This window comes from Corvus brachyrhynchos, unplaced genomic scaffold, assembly GCF_000691975.1.
Source record: "Corvus brachyrhynchos isolate BGI_N302 unplaced genomic scaffold, ASM69197v1 scaffold17, whole genome shotgun sequence".
Lineage (NCBI taxonomy): Eukaryota > Metazoa > Chordata > Aves > Passeriformes > Corvidae > Corvus > Corvus brachyrhynchos.
In genome coordinates, this window is record NW_008240046.1 from 8,552,942 (window position 1) to 8,577,132 (window position 24,191).

At 35.9% G+C, this 24,191-nt stretch overlaps 1 protein-coding gene across 6 annotated transcripts in view; it reads right to left on the reverse strand.

Moving 5' to 3' along the window:
• DLC1 (DLC1 Rho GTPase activating protein) overlaps positions 1–24,191 on the reverse strand; it is a 219,937-nt gene that overhangs the window by 155,162 nt on the left and 40,584 nt on the right. For all 6 annotated transcript variants that reach the window (XM_017744514.1, XM_017744511.1, XM_008641434.2 and 3 more), the window contains 2 exons: positions 10,599–10,748; positions 7,959–8,099 (listed from right to left, as the gene is read on the reverse strand). In XM_017744514.1, coding sequence (XP_017600003.1) covers positions 7,959–8,099; positions 10,599–10,748 — 291 coding nt within the window. The remainder of the gene's footprint in view (positions 1–7,958; positions 8,100–10,598; positions 10,749–24,191) is intronic.

Here is a 24,191-nt window from a genome sequence, read left to right on the forward strand (position 1 = left end):
CTTGAATTATTACCGAACAGGATGGAAACAGTCACAAATGTATGAACACTTTTTTTTCTATGGTGTTTATTAAAGGCTTTCCCACAGAACACTTTTCTCATTTTAGCACAGATCTTCAACACTGTTTTAAGGAATTACATCATTAAAATCCTTATTCTAGTCTGCATGTGGTGTAATTTATCCCCAACCATATCTTCCAATTACTTCCTTTCAAAGAGGTGGAATTCTAAAAACTGTGAGCTGTACAGATGTAATAACTGATGCAATATATCTCAGTAAAATTTTAACAGGAAATTTCAGATTCCTTCTTTTAGACAGTTTCCCAGAAATGTTTGGCATTTATTACTTGCTATGAAAGGCTCTATTAGGCATGAAACAGAGAAGACATGTGTCACTAGGAGAACTTATATTGAGATAAAACTCAGTGCAAGAGAAACAGCTTCCATATAAGAGAAATAGCCCAGTAAGGGCTTCCATGTACAGCTGTCAATGATTCAGAGTATGTCTGTGGCTGTACTGGATCCATCCAGACTACTTTCCTCTCCTCAGACCTGCAGCAGATTAGAGGATGTGTATAAAAACATGGAAATCCCAATGATAGACTGTGATTCTTGAGTAAAATGCAAATCCTGCATTGGGACTTCATTGCATGACTGACAATAAGACTGTGATGATAATGTGCACAAGTTTCCATCTGCTGTTTTTGATGGGTTATAAACTTTTTCCCAGAAAAATGCCTAAACACATTTTGAGGCCAATTTACTTTTAGCTTCCAAAATATCAGTAACTTTCACAGACTGAATCTTTAAAAAAGATTGTCCCTTGTTTTTAAGTGGTGATTACTTCCTGTGTATCTGTGGTGATCACTTTTGCAAGTGTTGTATGCCCCTTTGCATTGTAGCAATTAAAACATCAAAAAAATTATTAAAATCTTCAGGGCTTTGTGGATTTTGTTTTTCTTCAGAGAAATAAGTTCTTAATGCCATTGCAATTAAGAAGGAATTTACTTATATTGCAGCAGTTTTGCACTCACAGGCTTCTAACTGAAAATGATTTAACAATTTTGCCCATCTTTGCACATGCATGCAACAAGAATGCCATACTCCATCTCAGAATTGAAATTCTTCAATGCAGAAATGCAGTCCACAGATTACATTCTGACAGGGAAAATTTGCGAATTATTTTTTTAAAAAACCCAGTGGAATAAATATGTAAGCTTTTCTTGGCAGGTGCTGAAAAAGAGTTAAAATTTCATACTGACATACAGTTAAACATATTTAAGCAACATCAGGAAAAAAAGGGAAACTTGGTAGGGATTCAACTCAAACCGTATGGAAGAGCACAGAAGACAGACTTGAACTGAACTTATGAGGCAATAAAACTGGAGAACAAATGGGAACATTTCACGTCGCATCTGACATTCAGAACATATTGTCATGGGAAGCAAAGCCCAGCAAACTCAAAAATTTAGACTTAACCAAGTTTCTATCAGAGTTGTTAAACTAAAAAAAAAATGCTGATATTCTGACATTCTACCATGTCTAGAGAAACTGAGCCTTCTACAGTTGATTTCACAAGAGGAGAAAATTTACTGATGAAGAATAATTAAAAAAGTTTTTCAGTGTGCAGATACACCTAAGTTTACACATGGTATAATTTTGCTTTCCTCCTTCCCAGGTTTATATCTAATGTAGTAGGCTGAATCCCTGTCCTCCACACTGCTAGTCTGCAAAATCAGACTATGTATGATAAAACAGAGTATTCAACATAGTTTGAAGACTCTACAGACACATCTAAAATTTCCTATTTGCTATGCTTTGGAAGTTCTTTAGGCTCTTTGTCTCAAACCAAGGGAAAATCAATGTCCACCCACTGTTACCATCACCATAATATTTAAGTTAACCCTTTAACCTAATGGCTGGAAACAGCTTTTAGAAGAAGTCATTTGCTTAAAATTTTCACCTGGAAGATTTCAGTAAATGAGACAGTTTAAGCATATATAGAAACCACTAGAAGGACAGAAGGCTGCCAGGAGACTTACCTGGCAGTAAGTGTGCTGTCATGAGAAGCATCTACTTGCTTGAAAGGGGTGAAAATAACTAAACAGGTTATTTTAGCCATGCATAGTAGATAAAATAATCTTTTTTCCCACTTGCAAAGTGATGTCTGCGTATTTCTTTCGTTTTCCAATAAAAACACTGCTTTGGGAACAACTTCTAAGTCAATAAGTGACTTACAAATTTTCGCTTACAGTTTTTTTCTTCAGTCAAAGCTTTTTGTTATCAAAGTTACAATGTGTAATTTCTAAATAGAAACTGAAAATAGACTACAAACTTATGGCAATTAATTTTGGTCATTAAACCTTTTAACTGCAGCATAATGCCTTAATTCTGCACAAAAAATCTGCCTGTGTCCAAGTGCTTGATGTCCCCTGGTGCCCCTCTTCTAAAAGAGCAAGACACCAGGTGGCAGCATACAGTGAAAAAATGTACTTGACATTACTAACAGCACAATTAATGACGTTAATGCTGAAGAAGTCATATACTTTTTCTTCAGTTTATAAAAAATGATAATCATACACAACCAGATGGATACAGTGTTGAAGACAGTGTCAGCTACTCTACAAAAGGAGGAAAACATGAGAAAAAACCCCAGTATATAAGCATGGCTGAAACAAAAAAGTTGCAAGAAGAGACAGAAATGCAATGTATAATTTGACATCTTGGAAAGTCTCAGAAGTTCTCATGCTTAGCACTTCAGAATTTGGGTATTTATTTAGATTCCCAATATTTTTGGGGGATTGAACTTGGAACCCAGAGCAGATTGCCTAATATATGTATTTCCTGGGTCATACTGTAGCTGTATAAAATTTCAAACCTTTTGTTGCACTGTGAATTTACATTGGTCACTCAGGATTCAATACTGAGGAACTGAATAAGAGAGAGAGAGAGAAACTGTCCCTGACCAAAGCAAAGGTGATGCCTGTCGAAGACGTCATGACTGGATTCAGTGGTTTTGGTTCAAACTGTAGGAGTAGCATATTCTTATTGCAAAAAAAGGAAAAAAAAGAAGTACAATTAGGGTTAACACAGGAAGAGATACTTCAAACAGAATTCAGATTCCTTTGGGGAGCAAGATGGAGTCAAAGAAAATTTTTGAGAAGTTCATATAACAAATACAGCATAATCCTGCTGTTTTCTTATACATGACTGGCAAATGTAACTGCATAGTATTTTACTTTTTATAGGGTAAAATAACAGGCTGTTAGAATTCAAATGAAATTCTGATTGTGTGAAAAGTTAATCTCATAATTAATTACCTTACCTTGTTTTCTAAAACACTTTCTTTTAAGCATAGATATGAAAAACAATACCAAATTAATCAACTTGATCAGGTCCTGAGAAGTCTTTACTCACCTTGCATTCATAAAAATTATCAAGTTTTAAAGAAACACTATTTGAATTAATGTTGGACAGTAAGAGTCTTTCTCCTTGATGCTCACCAGAATAACTTTCAGTGTTGCCTGAATGAGTAAAATAAGAATTCAAGGAATACTAAAATGGCAGCAAAATTTAGAAAAGTTATATGAGGACTTTGACAAATAAGCAAATATTACATAAAAGTATGATTCAGAGACCAAAATCTATCACCTTGCAAATTGTATGACCCCCTGCTAAAGATTTGTCAGCACAAATGCACTGACATATTCTGTATGTATACCTCATAGTTCATCAAATTTACTATAAAAACTAATGCAATAGGAAATGTGAACATTGCAAACCCTTGAAATAATTCTGATAATTCTCCTTCATGAATATTTAATTTGAAACAGAGGTTTCCTTGTACTTACAATAAATTTCGGCTTCTTTTATAATTAAAAACCAGTGTAGTTAATTAGCAAGAAACTCGAACTCTTTCTTACTCTACAAATCTCAAAGTTATTTTTCACAGAATGATTTGGCTTTCTTTAAAAAGTTCAAATTTTAAAACATAATATGAATCAAAAGCATATTTGGTTAAATTCTTTTAGTGCATATAGATTAAACATTTGCAAATCTGTCATCTAGATAACACAAGTTTTTCTCCCAATCCAGCAACAAGACTTGTGAAAGTGGACTCAAGCTCATCCAAGGCTTCAGTGATACCAGCAGCTATGCCTGAAGCCCATTCCCATGCTCAGACAGACTAGGTAATTTTATACTTGCAGGCATAACTGATGTCTTAAATCACTGTGAGAATTGAATGCATCTTAAATGAGTCATTATAGCTAATCTGAAAAACAATCTGCTCCTAGGTACCAGCTATTCTGGTGATAATAGATGCCTGATTACCTTTGTACAGTGTGATTAAGGTTAACTTGGGAACTGTTGAAGCAGGAGGGATAAGACTGCCAAAAAAAGGAGTAGAAAATAATCATGGCTGGGTTTTTTTTACCTGAACAGAAAAGAAATACTTTGCAGAGCAGATGTTCAAGGACAAAGTTTTGGCCACAACTTTTAGGCCTTAGTTGCTGTTGTCCTTTAGCCAATTTTTTGTACAGAGGAAGTAAAAAAAAAAAAAGGACAATGATAATTGATTCAAGTATTCCTTAAGTGGTTAGCTTTTAACTGGACATTGGAGAAGGATATGGCAACTTGCCTTTAGTTACTAAATTACATTTTAAATACTGTAGCCACATATTGTTTCTATAATAATCAAACCAAATTTAAAAATAAATAAATTCTCGTCTTTACATTTAAGAATATTTTAAGTGTCCATATGTATAGCATTGGTTTGTAGAAGGCAATGACATGTAGAATATTTACATTCCTTTCTCTCCAAATCCAGACAAGACACTCCCTTTTCCCAGTGTTTCTCATGGCCACAAGGGCAAAAGACTGTTGATTTCTTATTTTTTTAAGCTGATTTCAACTCTCATGTGATTACTGCTAACCAAATGTATATCCTCAAGTGTTAATATACAAAAATCTTTGTCTGTTTTGGAAACTGATTAATAAACCCCCAAACCATAAAGATGTGCAAATTATAGAAGCATGAATTTTTTTTACTCTGTAATCATAAGTAATATAAGGATGCCAAAAACATTTCTTAGTATCCCATCCTAAGTTATGTGGGAAATGTATCTGTTCAGTCACATTAATCCTTACTTTCGAAAGCATTGTCCATATATGCACCTTTCCAAACACATACCACTTGTGACTCAAACACCCTATTGGTCACATGATGCTATTTAACCCGTGTCCATGGGATATAATGGTGGCATCCTAAATTTAGGATGGAGGTTAGTCAGCTGTATGCTTCTCACAAGCCTGAAATCCCAAGTACATCTGCATATCAAAGGCCCTCATAATGCACCCTGCAGAATCACAGAAAAGCCTTTCCATAATGCTCTGTGGAGAATCCTGCTCTTCCTTGTCATGCCTGTATTCAGGAAGGAGTTCAGGGGGGTGTGTGTGTGTGTGTGTGTGCATGCAGGTGTATGCTTATATATATGGGTATGTACTGTACACAGGAATGGATTTGGCTATCCAGAAGTGAACCTTCATGAAATATTAAATAACTTATGCATGAAAATGTACACACATAATCTTAATTTTATTTAAAATAATATCTATTATTAATTTGCAGAGAAAATTGTAATTGATACTGAATTTTAAATACAATTCTTGTTTCACATTTCATAAAATCTACTCATGAAAATTTAAAATGTCCTGCTTTCCATAAACCAAGGGGTGAATCATTTCCACTAGGATTATCAAACCAAATTGTGCTTATGGATATCCCAACACATTGTGATGCTGTTTGAAATCGTTTGGACTAAATCCATAGAAAGCTGAATGAACATGAATGGATGTAGTTTGTCTGTACACAAATTTTCTATCTATAAGTTATATCTTGTGTAGGTAATACCTTTTACAAGCTCTTTATCAGGAACTAGATCCAAGCTCATATCTCCCTGCCCTGCCTTAGTATTCCCACTCCCCAGTCTGCATATGATGTGGTGTTTTAGCTTTACAGTCTGATTTTGATGTGGTAAATGGTTTGCTATAGTTTGTTTAAAAATACTACATATCATTCCGTAATGTAACTAATCGCCCTTGTACTCCTATTTACATACTATTAATAAACACAACAAAAGAAGTTGTCCCTGGAGACTAAGCATCTGAAATCCTTGAAGATCTGCAGTTACAAATGCCAGAAAGGGAGTAAAATCTTTGAAACAGTCCATTACATTTAAAAAGTAGCTCCCTGAGTTTCAAATGTAGAAAAATTTTATTCCTATAGCTAGTCTGACAAAAAAATCCCAAACAGAATCCAAATAAAAACCAGAAAAACAAAACCAAAACAAAACAAAATTCCCCAGGCCCCAAAACCTACAGTCTCCTTTATAGTCAGAACACCACACTGTGTGGATTTTCAGAGGCCATCACAGATTGCTGCAGAGTGTGAGGAGTTGCAGCCTGCAAAGCTTTAGAAGAGAGCTATGTTTGTAGAAAATTTAACTTCACTCATAAAAAAATTATAAAATTATAGAATAAAATAACTGCATATATATGCAGCATAATACATTAATCACAGCAAAAGTCAAATAAATGCTTGCTGAAGCTGAATTAACACATAATATTATAGGAAGTGACCCATGCTTCTGCAAAGCCAGGTGTTAAGAGTTCCCCAAATATTACCAAAGAAGCCAACATTTAAAAGGGATGTTTAATACCTTAAAAAGTGAGAAAGTGTCTGTGTGCTTCTCAGGATCTGGTAAAATGGAATATTACCTTCTAGCTTAACATATGTACTTATTTGAGAATTTGTTCTGCTATGTATGCAGTGACAGAGTGCAGAGCTCTCTATTTGCTATAGCTATGCACTGATGATAAATTACAAGTGAATTTATTTTTGTACAAGTGAACAATCCCAAATGTAAATGTTTATTAGAACTTCTGTTAGCCACAATCAAAGGCATTAGTTAACTTGCTATTATTGCAGTGCAGTAAATGACAGGTGGCCTCTGTTTTACTTTTTATAGACTTGTTCTAAACATATATTTATGCTAACTACACTTTTTATTTTAATATTTTATCCCAGATTTTCTGCTGGTCTGGTTACCAGAAGCTTTTCAATAAGTGAACAGATGGAGCAGGAGTTATGCTAACACTTTTCAGGACAGGCAGAGCTTAGAGGAGTCTAGATTTCTGTGCTTCTTGAGGCAGTGGAAACAGCAACTTCAAGAGGGAACAGATAGCATGTCAGGAGTTTCTAGGACATCCAAGCATTTCTGCACATATTGATGGCTGAAGCATTATGAAGAATTCTTCAGAAGATGGAAAACAGCAAAAGAAAGAACCATGCTTCTCATAGTTATGTGTATCTATGAATGGATATAGAAAGAGGCTCCTTGCCGTATCTGAGCTCTCAGGCCAGCCCTTCCTCACCGCCTATCATGCACTGGTACCTGCAGAAAAGTGTCTGCTTGCTCCAAGGCTCCCCTCTGATCCTAAGAGTCTGGAACCACTTGCCAAATTTTGCCTTAGAATGACATTCTCACACCAGTAGGGTAGTAGGTACCTCCGAGAGAACTAGGATGACTGGGTTTGGACATCATAAATCAGCCACAATTTTTCTCTGGCTGCGTCCTTCATGAGATTTAGGAAATGTTCTGAGTGATACCACTTCAGAAAAACTTATCTTTCTAAAGAGCATAGCTCCTTTAAATTATTTTCTCATATAAAAACTCAGCTAATTTCAATAATCAACTGTTAATAGGGTGTTTTTAAATGTGAAACTTCTAGTATTATTTGCCACTAAAATGGCCCTTTGAGACAACTTGCATTTTTTTTCCTCAGTGTCACACACATTCTGCAGTGCAACCCAAGTAATGAATAGTATACTATTTTTAAATTTCACTTCCAATCTGGAATCATGAGAGAAGTTTAAAAAAATATAACCTTTGCACTCACCCCAGCCTTTGGTTTAGCTCCAGAGCTGGCTACTGAAGAGGGAGATGCTAGGTCAGGAGCATGGATGTTAGAAGACAAGTTTGTTTGTGAGTGATTTACTGAAGCAACATCAACTCCACTTTCAGAACCAGATTCAACATCCTGTAGAAAAATATTGCAAGTCTCTTTTGTGAATGTGAAATAAAAACATAGTTCTGCTAAATAATGGAAATATTTAGGCAAGCTCACTTAAATATATATGCTTGCTGTCTTTTTCAATGTGGTGCTTTGCATTAGCTGCTGTTCTGAAATTATAAATCACTACTAACATCAAAGCTATAATTCCCCTAAATGGTAGAATGCAAGGTAAGAAAATTCAGTTAAGGGCTGCAGAAGTTTGACATTTTTCTCTGATATTCAGTATTTCCTGTGTGCTCCCACCTTCTGTCTCTGCAGCGCTGCAAGCTAGTGAACATCTGTAAACCATTATGCAGATGAAATGACATCACCATTCAGCAGTTTATACAATTCAGAGGTACAGCTCCTTAGTTTTTTTGAATCACCAGACACTTATCAGCCAAATACTATTTCTGGTTAAAATGTCCTTACTCTTAATGACACTGATTACATTCCTCTTTCTGAGAAACAAAAGGAAGATATATAGCATGTTTTATTGTTGAGGAAGTAAAACTTTAGCACATGCTTGATTTACTGCATAGAGTGAGAGCAGGGGATTATACTGTTTGCAGATAAATTGTGACGCATGTCTGGCAAAGACCTGGCTATGTGTAAAACCAGACCTATACTGTCAGGATTATTAGCTGAGGTACAGCCTGCATGAATACAGCTATACAGTACACAAAACCCTCCCTGAACTCTAAATCCCAGAAAACTCTGTGCAGAAAAAGTCTCAGTTGCCTAATGCCAGGTTCCTAGAATAGGTGAAATACGGGGCAGAGACATCTCAGGGGTTCTGCTCCTGAGCTGAAAAGATACAGCACCCTTTGATTCATTAATTCCAGTTAAGTGTCTGGTCTGCAAAACCAAAGATGCCATTTAGACAGGCGCCTCTATGCCATGTACACAAGTGTGTGGTATTCTGAAAAGGCTTAGAAATTAGGCACAAAGCTGCGCTCTAGGTAGGACCATGTATTTGAGTCATATTTCCTGCCAGTGAGTTGACGGCAATGTGAGGCACTGGGAAATGCAGCAGAGCCATGGAACAGTCTCTGCAGCAGTCAGTTTGGCTACAGCTGCCCTCAGAAATTTCTGGTTAGCAGAGCTATGCTGCCACAGTGCAGAACCATGATCCTTGCCCTATTACCCAGGTTTTTACATTACTCAAATGATTTCTTATTATAAATTAAATATGAGCCTGAACTCAATACCTACATATCTTGAAAACAAGATCTTTTGATCTTCTGGTCCATAACAATCAAAGGTTCAAAAATTCCTAGGAAGTCATTGTCCATAGTAGCATATATTCCATGTTTGATGCAAGCTGTCTTTCTGCAGGGCTGCTTTTGCAGCATGGTAAGTGGTACCACCTCTGATTATCATGCAGGGTTACTTATACACATTGCCTCCACTCCCTTTATTGCTGTAAGAAATTAGCTAAAATGCTGGCATGGATTGATGAGATATAGAGAACAGATGTTGACATTGTATTTCAGGTTTCCTGTGTCATCAGTGTTTAACGAGGCACTGTGAGAACATTGATATCCAGGAGGAAAATGTTTAACAATGAAAAGTGACATTATGTGATTTCCTCTAAAAATGACATATTATATAATTTTTAGCTGATCAAACCCACTGAAATACAGCTTTTCTCACCTACAGATCACTCACTTAGCAATAATGATGCCTGGCTTTCAAAGGAGAAATTCCTTGTTATTTAAAAGAAAATATCACTAACCAAAACAAATGATACGAATGTTAGTCAAGAGATCTTGGGGCAGTGTTTCTCAGGTTTCTTGAACTGAAAAGCAGCTGCAGCACATGTGGGTGAAATTAACAGGAAGCCTGCACAAGAATACCTTGGATCAGCCATTTCATGTTCTTCAGTTATATGTGTAAACACTTTACAGAAAAGAAAGAATGCATCAGTTATGTTTGTGAGCTGTCCCATCTCCTTTTGGATTACTCTCTGCAAAGAATGATCCTTTTAAGTAATTAAAAAGCCCCTAATTTAAATAATTCAGGTTCTGTCCAGAATCTTACTTTGAGTGACAGAGGATTTTGTGTCTCCCACTAGCAGAAAATAAGACGTGTAGCTCAGAATTACTTTCAGTTCTATGTAATGTCAAATGACACATACTTGTCTTCTGAGACTGGTGTGGTCCTGAGTCTGTGCTGACTCTGCATTTACAGTAAGTGATAATTAGAGAGTCAGACATTTTCTGAATCTTGTTGATCTCCCTCTGTTTCACCTGGGAGTTCTGAAGCTCTCATTTATGAAAGGATGCCAAGAGGAAATAACGGATGCCAATATTATTGCCTTCAAAACATGTATATATATAAACAAAAATACAAGTCAAATTCTTTATGAAAAGAGCTTTAGTTCTAAACCAAGGAGCTGAAAAATGTGAAGACTGAAAGAGAAAGTTGAAGTAAAAAGATTCTACTTAGAATAACAAGAAAATATTGAGCAAACTGGCTTACAGGTATATGCCTCCGTTTGTATGTTGGGGTGCTGGATGGAGAAGAGCCTGCACTGAGAGCATTTTCAATATCCTGGTCAAGTTGGTCCAGTTTCATAATTAACAGCACCATTGAATCCAGCCGTGAACGATCCCGATCTTCTGTTATTTCCTATGGAGCAGAAAATAGAACTGATAAATCTGAAATGATTTTAGTTGGAAAGAATGACCTTAAATTTTGAAAGCTCTGTTTCTTAATTTGCCAAGAAAGCACACTGAATAATAAGCAGATTTTTTTTTTTTAAATACTACTTTGTGTAACCAGTTTACTGAGTATTGATGTACTATTAGGAAAATATGTTATACAAATATTTAATACACATCCATGATAGCAAGTAAATTTTTTAAAAAGCACAATTGTTTGGAATAAATGCATCATTACCTCGATACACATACTTTTAAAACAGCTACTGATTCTAAATACTCCTCAAAATATTCACCCCAACTTAATGAATTTGATTGTACAAATACAAATGATGAGGGTTAATCTGTGATGGAAACAGAAGAGAAGTAGTTCAAAGAGGCCATTTTCCAGCTGAGGATAACCACAACTTCTTTTCTTTGTGGAAGTCATTAGTGTAACTCTGTTTTGTTAATTCATAGCAGAGATTTCTGTCTTGGTTGGAAATTCTTGATACACATGAGGTACATCATGGTAATAGTGATCACAGCATCAAAGATCCTCTGACTGGAAAGGGAGAAGGATGAGGGGTATTCACATCACAGCCTCAAACACCCAGTTCATGCAGCTAATTTCCCTATATTCCATAGAAAAAGGAGACAGAGCAGACCCTCAAAAGTGCAACTCAAAGCAAGATGTTCAGTTAGATGGATTAAATAATGCTCTCAAGGAGTTCCTCCCTTTCCCTTTTATATAGAGACTTAACACAGAAGTTAGCTAACTAACCTGTCTCAAAATTCAGGAATACGAAAACCCTTACTGCTTCCTCTATGGATTTTCACAATAGAAAACTAGAAAATAGGAAGTTCCATTAACTCACTTGAAATAATATCCTTATAGATCCTTCTCAAGAAACGGATGCAAAGATGTTACAATTGCATCATTGTGCCCAATAAGTAGGAAATATAAGTGTCCAAATTAGCATTTTATTTTATAGTCACTAAATTGTTTTTCAGACTTTACAGAGACTTCTCTCGTTAGGATTCCATTAGCAGGATTTTCATAGTCTGCATCAAAGGCATTGCAAAACATGAATTAAATGATTCCTGCTAGAATTAAATTATACGTATAGATAAAATAGTAATATAAACCACGATCTACATGATCTTTAGGTGAAGATAGAGGTGAAGGTTACTTAACTAAATCTTAGAAAAGCAGAAACACAAATCTGTCTGTCCATAGCAGAGTTATGAACAATCTACAGTGCAAAGGTCAAACCCAGGGAAAGTGTGCACTTCATTTTACATTACAACTTGATATTTTGCATTGGGATTCTGACAAAGCTGCTGAATTTGCTGGATCCCCTGATGAATTTGAATTGAGTTTAGAGTAATTGTGACAGAATATCACTTCAAAATACCTTGGAAATCAATTAAATAGGTTAAGTTTCACTTTCATTCAAAAAAACTCACAGAGTCCCAAATGATTCATTGCCACTGCATGTATCTTCACTTTAACTGATGTTAAATTGATACCTGAGGTTTACAAATGTCAGAACAGTTATTTCATCTAATCTGCATGTGTACAGAAAGCCCAGTGAAGCAGCTGAGTGTCTGCTAACAGAGTAGACATGACCTCCTTTTTGGCAGGGGCTACGTTCACCATGGCGAGCAAGACTGTCGCCAGTTTACACACCCAGAGGATGCCAGTGCTGTTACTAAGCTAGCTTCCTACACAGTCCCCTAACTGTGTCTTTATTTCTATTGGTTTTGGTTGGAAATACACCACTGTAAAGACTACTCAACCTAAAATTTACACTTAAAAACCAGAAATTTGTTTCCACACCACAACAGAGGAAGGGGTGGTGGCTGGGTGGGGTTTTTTAGTTCGTTTGTTTTGTGGTTGGTTTCGTTTTTTTTTTTTTTGTTTTTTTCTCAGGCTACAAAGATATGAGGCATTTAACTCAAAGACAAAAAAAAATCTGGAATTTTCCCCGAGCAAATTGTTTGATTCATCCTGCTAAAAAGTATAAACTTGCTTTGCATGCAGCAGATTGAGAATGCTGGAGAAGAATCTACTGAAATGAAGAGGTGGCAAAATATTGCTCAAAGTGATACTCAGGCTTGACACAATGTGCTGTCTTTGCAGGGAAACACTGCTTTCAGAAAACAATAATATTATCATTATGGAATTTAGCTATTCTGTTTAGAAGTCCTAACCTTGTGGTTCTGGCTGCTGTTCACATAAACATGAGAAATTTAACATTTTAAATATAGTTTCTGTTTTTACAACTTACTAAACACCTGTTTTGCTGGGGCAGTATCAATTTGTATACATGAAAGTCTAAGAATTATACAAAAAATTAAGAGATAAAAATAAAAAAAGGCTAACCTTGATTTGGAAATTTATCACAACACGTAGAACAATTATTATTATAAGATCAATTTATGTTTAGACAGTTTTAGCCTTGATATTCTCCAATGAATTTCCAAGACCTTTATATCTTTTTAATCTTTTTTGTATCTCTTTTTTGTGTATATTCTGAGATTTTATTACTGAAGTATGATATGATCTATAACCATCAGGGTATCAGCAATTAATTTGTTTTCTTTTGAAAACGAAGTATTTTCTTTGTTTTCGGTCTTTCACATTATTTCCCACTGATAGCTATTTACCTTCCAAATTAGAATCCAAAAATATAAATCACATTTATAGAATTATACAGAAATCCTACCTTTACCATTATGAAGTCAAAACTTGGGCATCAGAAGTGTCTGGTCAAAGAAAGACCTTACAACCTTAATTTCTGCCTTAAGGCATTTGCATAGGGCAATTCAGGCATGCATCACAAATAAAAACTTGAGATGTTTTTTGTCTGGGGATTTTATTTTTAACATCTCTCCACACAAGGAGGAAATAGTTTAGGTCATGAACTGGAAAAAACAATATTTCTTTTAATTTGTATCCTCACTGGTGTGATAAAGAAGCTAGTTAAATTTGAATATATCCATATGTTTAGATCAGAAAACATTGTAACTTTCCTAGAATGAAGGATACTTGAATTATGCCTAAATTATTAAAACCCGAAATGCTTTTACAAAGAAAACAGTCTACAAGTCCTGTTGCTATCATCAGCAAACAATGTTAATAGAATGAAAACATTTTTGAGAACATGCCTGCAAATGAAATTGAGCTACTTTTTTTAGTCACTTTTATAATTTTGGAGCACATATCATTATTGACAAGAATAACACTATATTTTTTCACTATGTACTCCCATGTCTTCAAGTGCTTGTGTGTCTTTTTAATGCCAAGTTGCCTTGTGCAAAGTGTGAGAAGACCTGGCAATTTCTGAATATAATGTTCTCTGCACATAATGTTATAATTTTTATTTTGAAGGCCCAATGGATAAAAAATGCTGTCTGAGGGCAGCATTAAGCAGAGTATTTCTAGAAAGTACTTACCCCTTCCTTTTTATTTAAGATTTCAAGAATTTAATATCCATATTAGCAATACATTGCAATTACTTTAATCAACTCAAACAAAAGAAACCAATTAAAGAGTATGAGAATAAATTTGGGTTTAATGCATCCTTTCTGTTTTATCCAGGCATGGCAAAATGGAAGTGGATGCATTCATTTCCTTGCTCTCTTAAATCCTGTATTTCTCCAAGAGTGTTTTTGCCTTTCACTTCTAGCCACTGTTTTACATCACACACAGTCCCTACTGCAGTCCCTTTTCCCACGTACCTCTTTTGGCTGAGTACAGCTGAAGCAAAGGGCACCTTTTGAAAAGGGTGTAGACTGCTAAGTGTAACACCTATTTTAATTTGCACAGCAAAAATTTTGTACAGAAGCAATTGGTACTCAAAACTAACTTTGTGCTCTCTCTTAATACCTTCAGGGGGATTGAGTCACTCCCCCCTTCCCTGTAGGTTCCCTCTTTGGAAGCATCTGCTGATTACCAGACTGTGCAGACCCCTATCTGTACCAGTGCGGTCCCCTGTGATTAAGGAGGGGAGAGAATATCCCACTCCAAACATCCCCTGCTAGGGCCATCAGGGCACCACCTCCTTCCTGACACTCTTGTGTCAAGATGCTCATAATTTCTTTGAGAAGGAAAACTTGGATTTTAGAGGCAAGATTTTTATACAATTGACAAGGCAAGCTGGAGTACCCACACAAGAAAGGGATCATTTATGGAAAGAGCTGGCTGAGTTTTGCCTGGTATTCTTGATCTGAAGCCAGCTGGACAGAATTAAAATCTTATATTAATGCTATATATTTCAGATGGCATTAAATTACTCATTCTTGTCTTTTCTGGCTAAAAAATACAAACCACTTGCAACACAAACCACTCTGATTCTATGATTAGAGTCCTACTCATTGGAGGGTTTGCAGGCAGAGAACATTAAAACACAATGACAAGGTAAAGCACCCTGTTCCTTTTTCACATAAGACACAAGACCTAGAGACCAGAAAAACCCCAGTAAGATTACTGTAATAAATCATATTTGAACTAATATATAGGACAGACTGAAAATTGAAAAAATAACATAGGCCTACGCACCACAGGTGAGGAGACATGCTCATGTATTCGTGCAGCTATTCATCCTACACATTCACACTTGCTGTTGAGAGAATAGCTTTTCTTCTCATTTTCCTTACAAGAACTCTAGATCACTGACTCAGCTTTTCCAAATATATTCAGTAGCACTAGTATACATGTGCTTTTTAACTCCTGTTAAACAGACAAATAAGTTATGCTCATAAAAGTGAAGTTTTCAGAGGACCTTGTTTTCTATGTAATGTCCTAATTGTGATTTTCACTACTCTATCCTCAGAGAAATGTAAAAAATACAACTACATTAGAAAAACAATTTCTGAATAACATATTATCTTAACAAAACTAATGTCTTTTCTACTTCTAGGCAAAAAATATGTCTCCCTCTGTAGAGCAGAGTGCTTGCAGGAATAGTGCTGCACTCTTGGGAAAAGAATAAAATGTGCTGAAAAATGACAGAGAACACAAAATCCAAATATACCCAACTGATAAGTTACAGGAACAAGGAGATTTCAGCACTAGAAGTGAGGTGCAGCTTCTCAATTTGCCTGACTTTTCCCAAGGTCTTCCAAACCCATATGCTCTTCACAGATACAGTCTCCTGAACTTAACCCGATTTCCATTGCAAAAGCTTGACATCTTTCATGTTCAAAGCTAGTTTAATCCAAACAAAAGCATTCCTTAGTAGTAATTTCCTTTCTACAGCTGTTTTTTTGCCTAAACACATACTCAACCCATAGACTATTTAGTATTTTTAGGGCTTTTTTAGCATTCTAGTTTTCCATGTTTCATGGCAGCTGAGTAAACTGTCTAGCAGAGATGTTGTTTTGATAATGAAATTTAGCAATTCACTATTGATGAAATGGAAAATCACTCAAAAACCTTGGTGCAAAATAATCCGAGGAATCATTGCTGCACAGCTGTGTTAACTCAGCAGGGATGGCAGGTAGTAGTCATTCCTGAAGTGGTTGTTCTTGAAACAGAACAGCTCTTTATTAAACAAAGTCAATCAGGACCACTTTCTAGCCAATGCCCTATTACCATGGGTAACTATTAAAGGAAAACATAGACTTCTCAGGCTGCCATTACTACATTAGAGTTATGCCAATTTTCCTGCAATATTAATGCAAATAAGTGGTGGCACTAGTTCCAGCAACTAAGAGAAGCAAAACCAAATGTATAATTAACCAGCTCAAAATGGTACATTTTATCCAATGTACAAGACAATTATCTTATACTTTCAATACAATTTCATAAAGTATGAATAATGTATGAAACCCAGCTCTCTGTCTTTGGAGTTATGCTTGATTACAGTAGCTAGTCTGATGACACCCAACTCCCAGTAGGCATGCCGGATTTAGCATCATATCAGGATTATGACTACAGAAATTTGCCAAAATCAAATTCCATAGAGACACAGAGCACAATATGAATGTAATTTCTGTTCACTGTGTGGAAAAATGTAACGTTAAACATAATGTAATTAATCATGCTCTTTCCAACATAAACAATATTCAGATACTTTCCAGCTTTGTTCTTCTTGATATTTTCTAAATTAGCATTGTAATTATTCCAAAGTCACCTTTTATGACTATAATTTAATGATTATGACTTATAAAGTAAGCAAAAAAGCATATTTTTACCTTTATTGGATGCTATTTCTGTTTGCTATGAGTGGAAAGACTTCTGCTTTGTGGAGAATATTATGACAGTAATCTGAACACTAATTATCAGACTGGAAAAATATGTAATTAAATAGAACTGTGATGTGAATATGAGTGATTGGTAACTGATGCTCCATTTTTATATTGTTGAAAAACGACTTCAGATCTAGTAATTTTGTGCTAAATCAACAAGAAAATACTTCAGTGATCTTCTTGTTGCTTTTCTATTACACTATAAATCAAAGACTGAAAGGAGGAAAAATAGAGACCATTTTATCAATCATCAATTAAATCAGCATCAGTGACATGAAATTTAGCTTTGATAAGTGTTTGTTGGCATGTGTTTTACCAATACACCAATAAGTGGATCTGTTTGCATACTTACACTTTATATGTCTTTATCATTTAGTGCATGTCAAACATGGAAGCAAGGAATTCTTTACAGGTGGAAAGCAAACCAAATAGTTTCTGTTTTACACTGCACTGAATACAGTGCAAAGGGAATGATGGAAGAAGAATTAATATGAAGCCTAATTTGTCCTCCAGTTCACCAGTGAAAACATAGAATCTAGGTAATGCCTACTACCTATGTAAAGTCTATTACTGAGTTACCCTGCAATACCTGAAGACAGAGCAATAGTAGTACTGAGCAGCCTCCTGAAATTAATGCAACTCTTCCCACAATTGCACTGGGCTTTGAATCAGGCCTAAGACAGACATGAGGATTAAAACAAACAAACCTCTGCACACTCGAAATAGGTGAGAAATAGGAGTTCTTGTTCTAACTGGTTTTCATGCTACCCTAGTGAATGAGGAGTTTTGAGAATACAGGTTGCACTGTGAACTCAGTCTTTTTAGATAAGATATCTGTTCATTTATATGATTGTGACATCAATAAATGAAAAAACAGCCTATTAAAAATATACAACACAATGCCTTTGCTAATCATACCTAAATCAATTTGCATATTATTCATGTATGGGAGTGTGTGGGGGTGAGGTGGTGGTGAGGATTCATCACTGAGTGTTTCAAGTCCAGTTAACACATTACAGAAAATTTCCCTTATTCACTTTTTTTTGTCCTACAAAAATCATTAAAAAATCCTGATACAAGGGGAATAGGTTTAGCTGGTTACTTAACACTGTAATTCTTCCATGAGATTTAACTTGAAGACTTCCAAGTTATCATTCATTTGCAGGTCTTTTTTTTTTTTTTTTTTTGTTAAAAATATAAATGCTTAACTGCTTCTGACCTTTCCTTTAGTTTTAGATTACACTTGATTTCTGTGGGGTTATTAATATTTCTATGTATTTACAAGTAACATAAGCACACACGCATGCATGCACTCTGATTTGTACTGTGAAGAGGCTTTGTACATTGGTTTAAATTTGGCATTTTTTGAATGCAGAAGTATTACAAGTTTATCTGGAGACAGTAGTTAAAAAAAAAAATATTGGTTGGCTCATTATTAGGAGTTGCCTGAGCATTTTTATATCTTGAATGACAAAATCTAGGAAGACTTTGTCATAGCCTGCAACTTATTGAAATCAGCCCAGTGCTTACGGCTTCTGAGAAACTGGTAAATTACTTAGATATCTAGGTAGGAACAGAAAAGTCTGCATTTGCCATTCTGGTTTTCGTAATCTTGCTCAAGCTAGCAGTTTACATGAGATTCTGTGCCAGACACAAATATTTTCCAACCTGTCTCATATCTGGAGGAGGCCATTAGAAGACAAAAGGAATCAAGGAAATCTTAGATATGGTGCATTCAACATGGAGTCATTTGTTTCCCTGTACCCTGAAGCACGACTAGGTTATGAACACCTCCATAAAGAGGCAAGAAATAAAAAATGGAACTTCAGAGTTGGTGGTAGAAAGAAAGAGGTGGGGAGAAGTTCTTGTATGAAAAGCAAGAGGATATAGAGAGGTATATACCAACTGTATCGAATCTCATGGAACCAAAGCACTCTCGTGTCTACAAGCACACACAGGATCAAGACACAAAAAGTATCAAGCCAGGTACATAAGACCTACTTTAAATGTGTCACCAGTTAATCTGCTCTACTGCAGAAGGGACCTACTTCGTTTAGTGGCAAATGTATCAGAGCACCACATAAAAATCAAAGCCCGTAAAGCACTCTCCTATTTCTTCCAGGTGAGAAATAGAAATTGTTGTCTTAGATGGTTAAAATGCCTAAATGTATTAAATTAAGAGTTAAATTAAGAATGGAGGCTGAAAGAGGAGACTCTGTGTGATGGGATGTGGGATGTTCTACATATGACATAACAAGATGAGATTATGATCCCATTGTCAAGATGGGCAAAATGTAAGACATAATTTGGGGTGGTTTTTTGTTTAGTTCTTTGTTGTGCTGCAAAACTTTCCTGTGCTCCTGCATAGACAGAGAGTGGTTTCCATGCAGAGCTATTTGGAAATCTCTCCTAAATATTTTGGTGCTACATCTGGTTAATTTCATCAGAAAACAATGCACTAGCTGAAGATTTTTATCAAGTCATCCAAGCGACCTGGGAGAATTGTTTAAAGATTTTCTTAGACTCAGTGTGGCAGATGTAGCAATGAATGATAAAGGCTGCTGCATACTTGCAGAAGTTATAGCACAGTCATGTTTTTCTTCTGCAGACATTTCGTGACAAATAGAGAAGCTGAGAATAAGCTCTCTCTTTTCTCTAATAAGACTGAATTTGTTTAGAAACAGTGAACTTCAAAATAGCACTATTCCTTTCAGAGGCAGAATGTTCTCTGCAGCAAAACCATTGGAACAGAGTCTCAGAATGCTACTTGTGCTTGCATATGACTTGCATGACACAACTGGTTTAGTTAGAGAATAATTTCAGTTGGAAAAGACCTTTAAAATCATTTAGTCCAGCTGTAAACGCAACACATTCAAGTCCACCACTAAACCATGTCCCTAAGCACCACATCTACATGTCCTTTAATAATCTCCAGAGACGGTGACTCAAACACTTTCCGAGTAAGCATACAGCATACTGAGGGGGTAGACAAGAATCAGAGAAAACCACATCCCTTCTCCATAAAGTACAGTCACTAGAACTAAGATGGATGAGAAAACAATAGGGAAAATAAACCCAAAACATATAGAAGTAAGTGAGGTCTCTTGAATCCTACAATCTAGTTTAGGCTACTCAGCTGATCCTCTGAGATGCCAAATATTAGGCAAAGACGATATTCAGGTAAGCAAGATATTATTCTACATTCTTATCAGAATATTCAGCGTTTCATAGGCTATAAGCACCCTGAGTATATGAGATTACAGAGCTAGAAATTATTACTATGAAGGCACTGAAAATCAATCCACTCTCTTGTTGTCGACAAACTCTAATGGATATTTGCTACTGTATAGTAAATCCTCTATAAAACTTTACAGTAGACAATGACTAAAATTATACTTTCACTTACATGATATTAATAACAGTTTAGTATTTCAAAAACCAGGGGTGATCAGAAAACAATTGCTTAGTAACTTTGTACTTTGTTCTGTTTATAGCTGTACTCCAAACTTATTTTTAAAAAATAGATATCTAAATCATTATCTGATACAGGTCATGGTTACATGGTTACTTTAATCTTCCCCAGATTCCTGGTTCTAACAAGTTCCTGTTCTCTCATCTATTTGCCTGGGCTACCCATAAGTTCTCCTTGTACAACAACTGGTTTCCAGTAAGTTCCAGAAAGCCATTGCGGATCCAGCTGAACACAATCCCTGGGGAAGGTGTAGTGCTTATCAGGGTCTTCTATGCAACCCTACAAATGTCAGAGCTGGCCAACGAAGACTAAAAAAGGCAGGACAGAAAGCTGAACTGATTTTTATTTTTTCTTGCAAAAGCTTGGAATTCAATTGCAAAGTGACCACTTAACTGTAACCTTGTGTTTTGCCGGTGGGGTTAAGCCTATTTTACAGATATTGTAGGGTCTTGAGGTCTTCTCAGATGTTTTTCTTCAGGATACCAATACAAAGAACTTGGGGAGTGTGTATATTTGTAACTTTCTGAGGGTCTGAAAGAGAGGTATATTGTCAAAAAGCAGCAGCAAACTGCTGTCCTCTGTCTCTTAATTCACCCATTTATTCTTCTTTAGCTTTGCCAATCTATGCAGCTGAAGAAATGCCAGAAATATTTTTTGTGTCAGAAGTTTGTAAGAGAACATGATAGCATGAGAAAACCCCTTGCTAATTTTTTATATTCAAAGGAAGAAGTTTAAGTGAAAAAAAATTTCCCATGTGAAAATTGGATTGTCCCAGTGACAATTACCTTCTTATTAAATTACTTCTGCGCTGTGAGATTTAAACTAAGGTTACTTTTGTATCACAATTCACAGCACACTGATATTTATGAGAACTGTTACTGGTGACTGAGGAAGTGGTGGCAAAGGTCTTGATCTTGAAAGGGGATAAAATTTTTGTTTGTGAATGAGACCAATGTTAAAGTTCAGATTTGGGTTAATGCCAAATAAACGTGAATGTTCAGAACTTGCCTCAAAAAAAGGGTTTCAACAAAAGGGTTACAAAATTAGATGTTCATATCAGAGTTCTTAGTTTAACTACATGAAAGCTTAGTCACAAGCAAAATAAGCCCCCCAAACTGGGATTGGGATCAAACATGTTGGGAGTGGAAATGTTGATCAGGGAAATTATTAATCCTTTTCAGCCACATTTAGAAAGATTCTAGATAGCTCAAAAAAATCTTCTTTCACTTTGAATTCTTAGCAAATGGTAATGAATGGCAATTAGAGGTTTTGAGAAAATACAGAATCAAAGGAAGCTGGATCACCCTTTATAGGTCACACACCATATTTTACAACTATTTCCTGAAATAAATAACAAAGATGCTGCAGTCATGCAATTTTCTCTAAAACTCTGCAACAATTAGTGCACCATCTCTGCAGAGATGACTTCTGAAGAGCTGATAATGGCCCAAATTTGGTAAAAAAATATCAAAACTCCCTTGTTTACCTCAGGCACCCGTTAATAGCATCTGTCTTCTGTATATTGTTGTCTGAAATTCATCAAAGCTAAGTGTCTGACTTGTGGTAAGTGGTTGACTGGAATTTTGGAGAAGTCTGTGGTTCAGACAAGGAATTCTGCTTTTCTTTATAATATATTCAGCTATTTCATGTATGCCTTTGAAATATGTTTATGCACACTGGAATTATTCTGGCTATTAAATGTTACTTAAGGGGACTGATCTGTGCACAGAGCCCAGCACTGAGGCTTGCTCAGACACATACACTGGCCTGTAGACTAGCCTTTAAGGTTCATTCTCCATTCACATCAAAGGACAGAACCCACGTAACACAGAACCAAAAGACAAAGTTAGTCTGAAAGCGTCATTCTTCTGCAACTACCTTTCTGAATCCTTGAATTCATTCTCCCCTAAAAGTGTGCAGTTTATGTTTCTTTCATTCACTTTAGTCATTTTCCTTTTGCATTTCTATCCTAAATCCTTAGGAGGCCCAAAGTTGCACCACATAATTGCTACTTAACCAATTTTTCCAGAGACATTTAAATGAATACATTTTATATGATTGTTTTTAACATTCACTTTTTTTCAGCTGTAAGTTCAGCTTCTCAAGTCTAGTGACAATTTTAATCTGAAATCATTAACACTAATTGCTTGAAATATTACACAATATTAAATATTGCACTTTTAGATATACTCTTCATGAGCTAACAATAAAAAGTCTTAGAATCATAAAAAATACAACTGGAAGTGATCTTGGAAGGTAATGTCATCTGCCACTCTCTCAATGACAAGGCCATCATACTTGATGTATAGTTCTCCAGCTACTCTTACAAACCACCAAAACTGCCCCAAGCAAAATGGGTGTTATCCCAGTGTTACCTTCCTTAGTACTAAAAACTTAATTCTATAATGGAATCACAATCTTTCTCTAGCTTGAACTCATGAATTCTTATTTTTACCGATTTTTGTTCTGCATGGCAGACTTTTCTTCTCCTTGGAAATATTGTGTACCCTCCATCCCCATACTCAGGTTCATTCCTTCCCCTCCACAATGTAATGGCAGGGATGGGTTTCTTCCATCTCTGGCCATTCTCACATCAATTCTTGAGTTTCTCTTGGACTCTCCTCTTGAACAGCAACTAGAAAAATCCTCTGTCTTCCCTGTAGGTGAAGTTGATGGAAAAAGCATGTCTCTAGGAATGGAAGAGTACAATATTCTCAGGGTATTTTTCTGTTGTGATAGCAAATAAATGTCAGTTGAAGCCATTTCACCTCCCAGCATTTGTGAGGTCAAAAGCACTGGCAGCTGACTGAGGCATGCAGGTAGCAACAAGCAGGTGAGATGAATGATTGATTGTCAGGAACGATTCTGGTACAGCCAAACTTTTCTTGCATAGAAGTCCTACAGGCTCCATCCTTGGAGGCTTTCAAGACCCAGCTGGATAAAGTTCTGAGAAACCTGGTATGATTTCAGATCTAGCCCTGCTTCAGTAGAGTCCTCCTGAAGTCCCTTCCAACCACTTATTAGGGTTGTCTTTAAGTTTTCCATTGCTGGATGGAAATTAATTATTATCTACAAAAGTTACTGGTAAAATCAGGTTGGGTAGAAAGTATTACTACTGAATGCAGCTAAGCATTTTACTCAGTGATCTACCTCTTTATTGTGTTCCACTTAGCATTCATACTGCTCTTGGATAGGTACTGCTGCTTTTGTAGGTAGCCTTCACACACAGGGTATACTTGCCTGTCATACCCTGAAGCCAGGCCCTCCAGCAAATGAGTTATACTGAATCAAGTGGTAAATAATCTTCTTTGGAAGATAAGAAAAATACCTTCAAAACCAAATAGTATGGTATATTCTTTTTAAAAGCACCCATAATTTATTGCAACTAAAGGGAAAATTCAACACCCATAGCATTACATGGGGTTATCACCTTATTATTTTCTTTCATATCATAGCTCAGACATGATCTGTATTGTGTGACATATACAAGGACTGTGTGAGGATTTTCACCTTATCAACAATAACCAAAATATATTACTCCAAATTTTATGCATCAGTATTAGAAGAAAAACTCAGGTTTTCTTACTACAAAATCTGAAAATGTCTCTCATGGGTGTACTGAGTTTCGGAAAAAATAATAAAGGAAACAAAACACATAAGCAATATTGATGTGACAGATTATTGTGTATCATACCTAAGTTC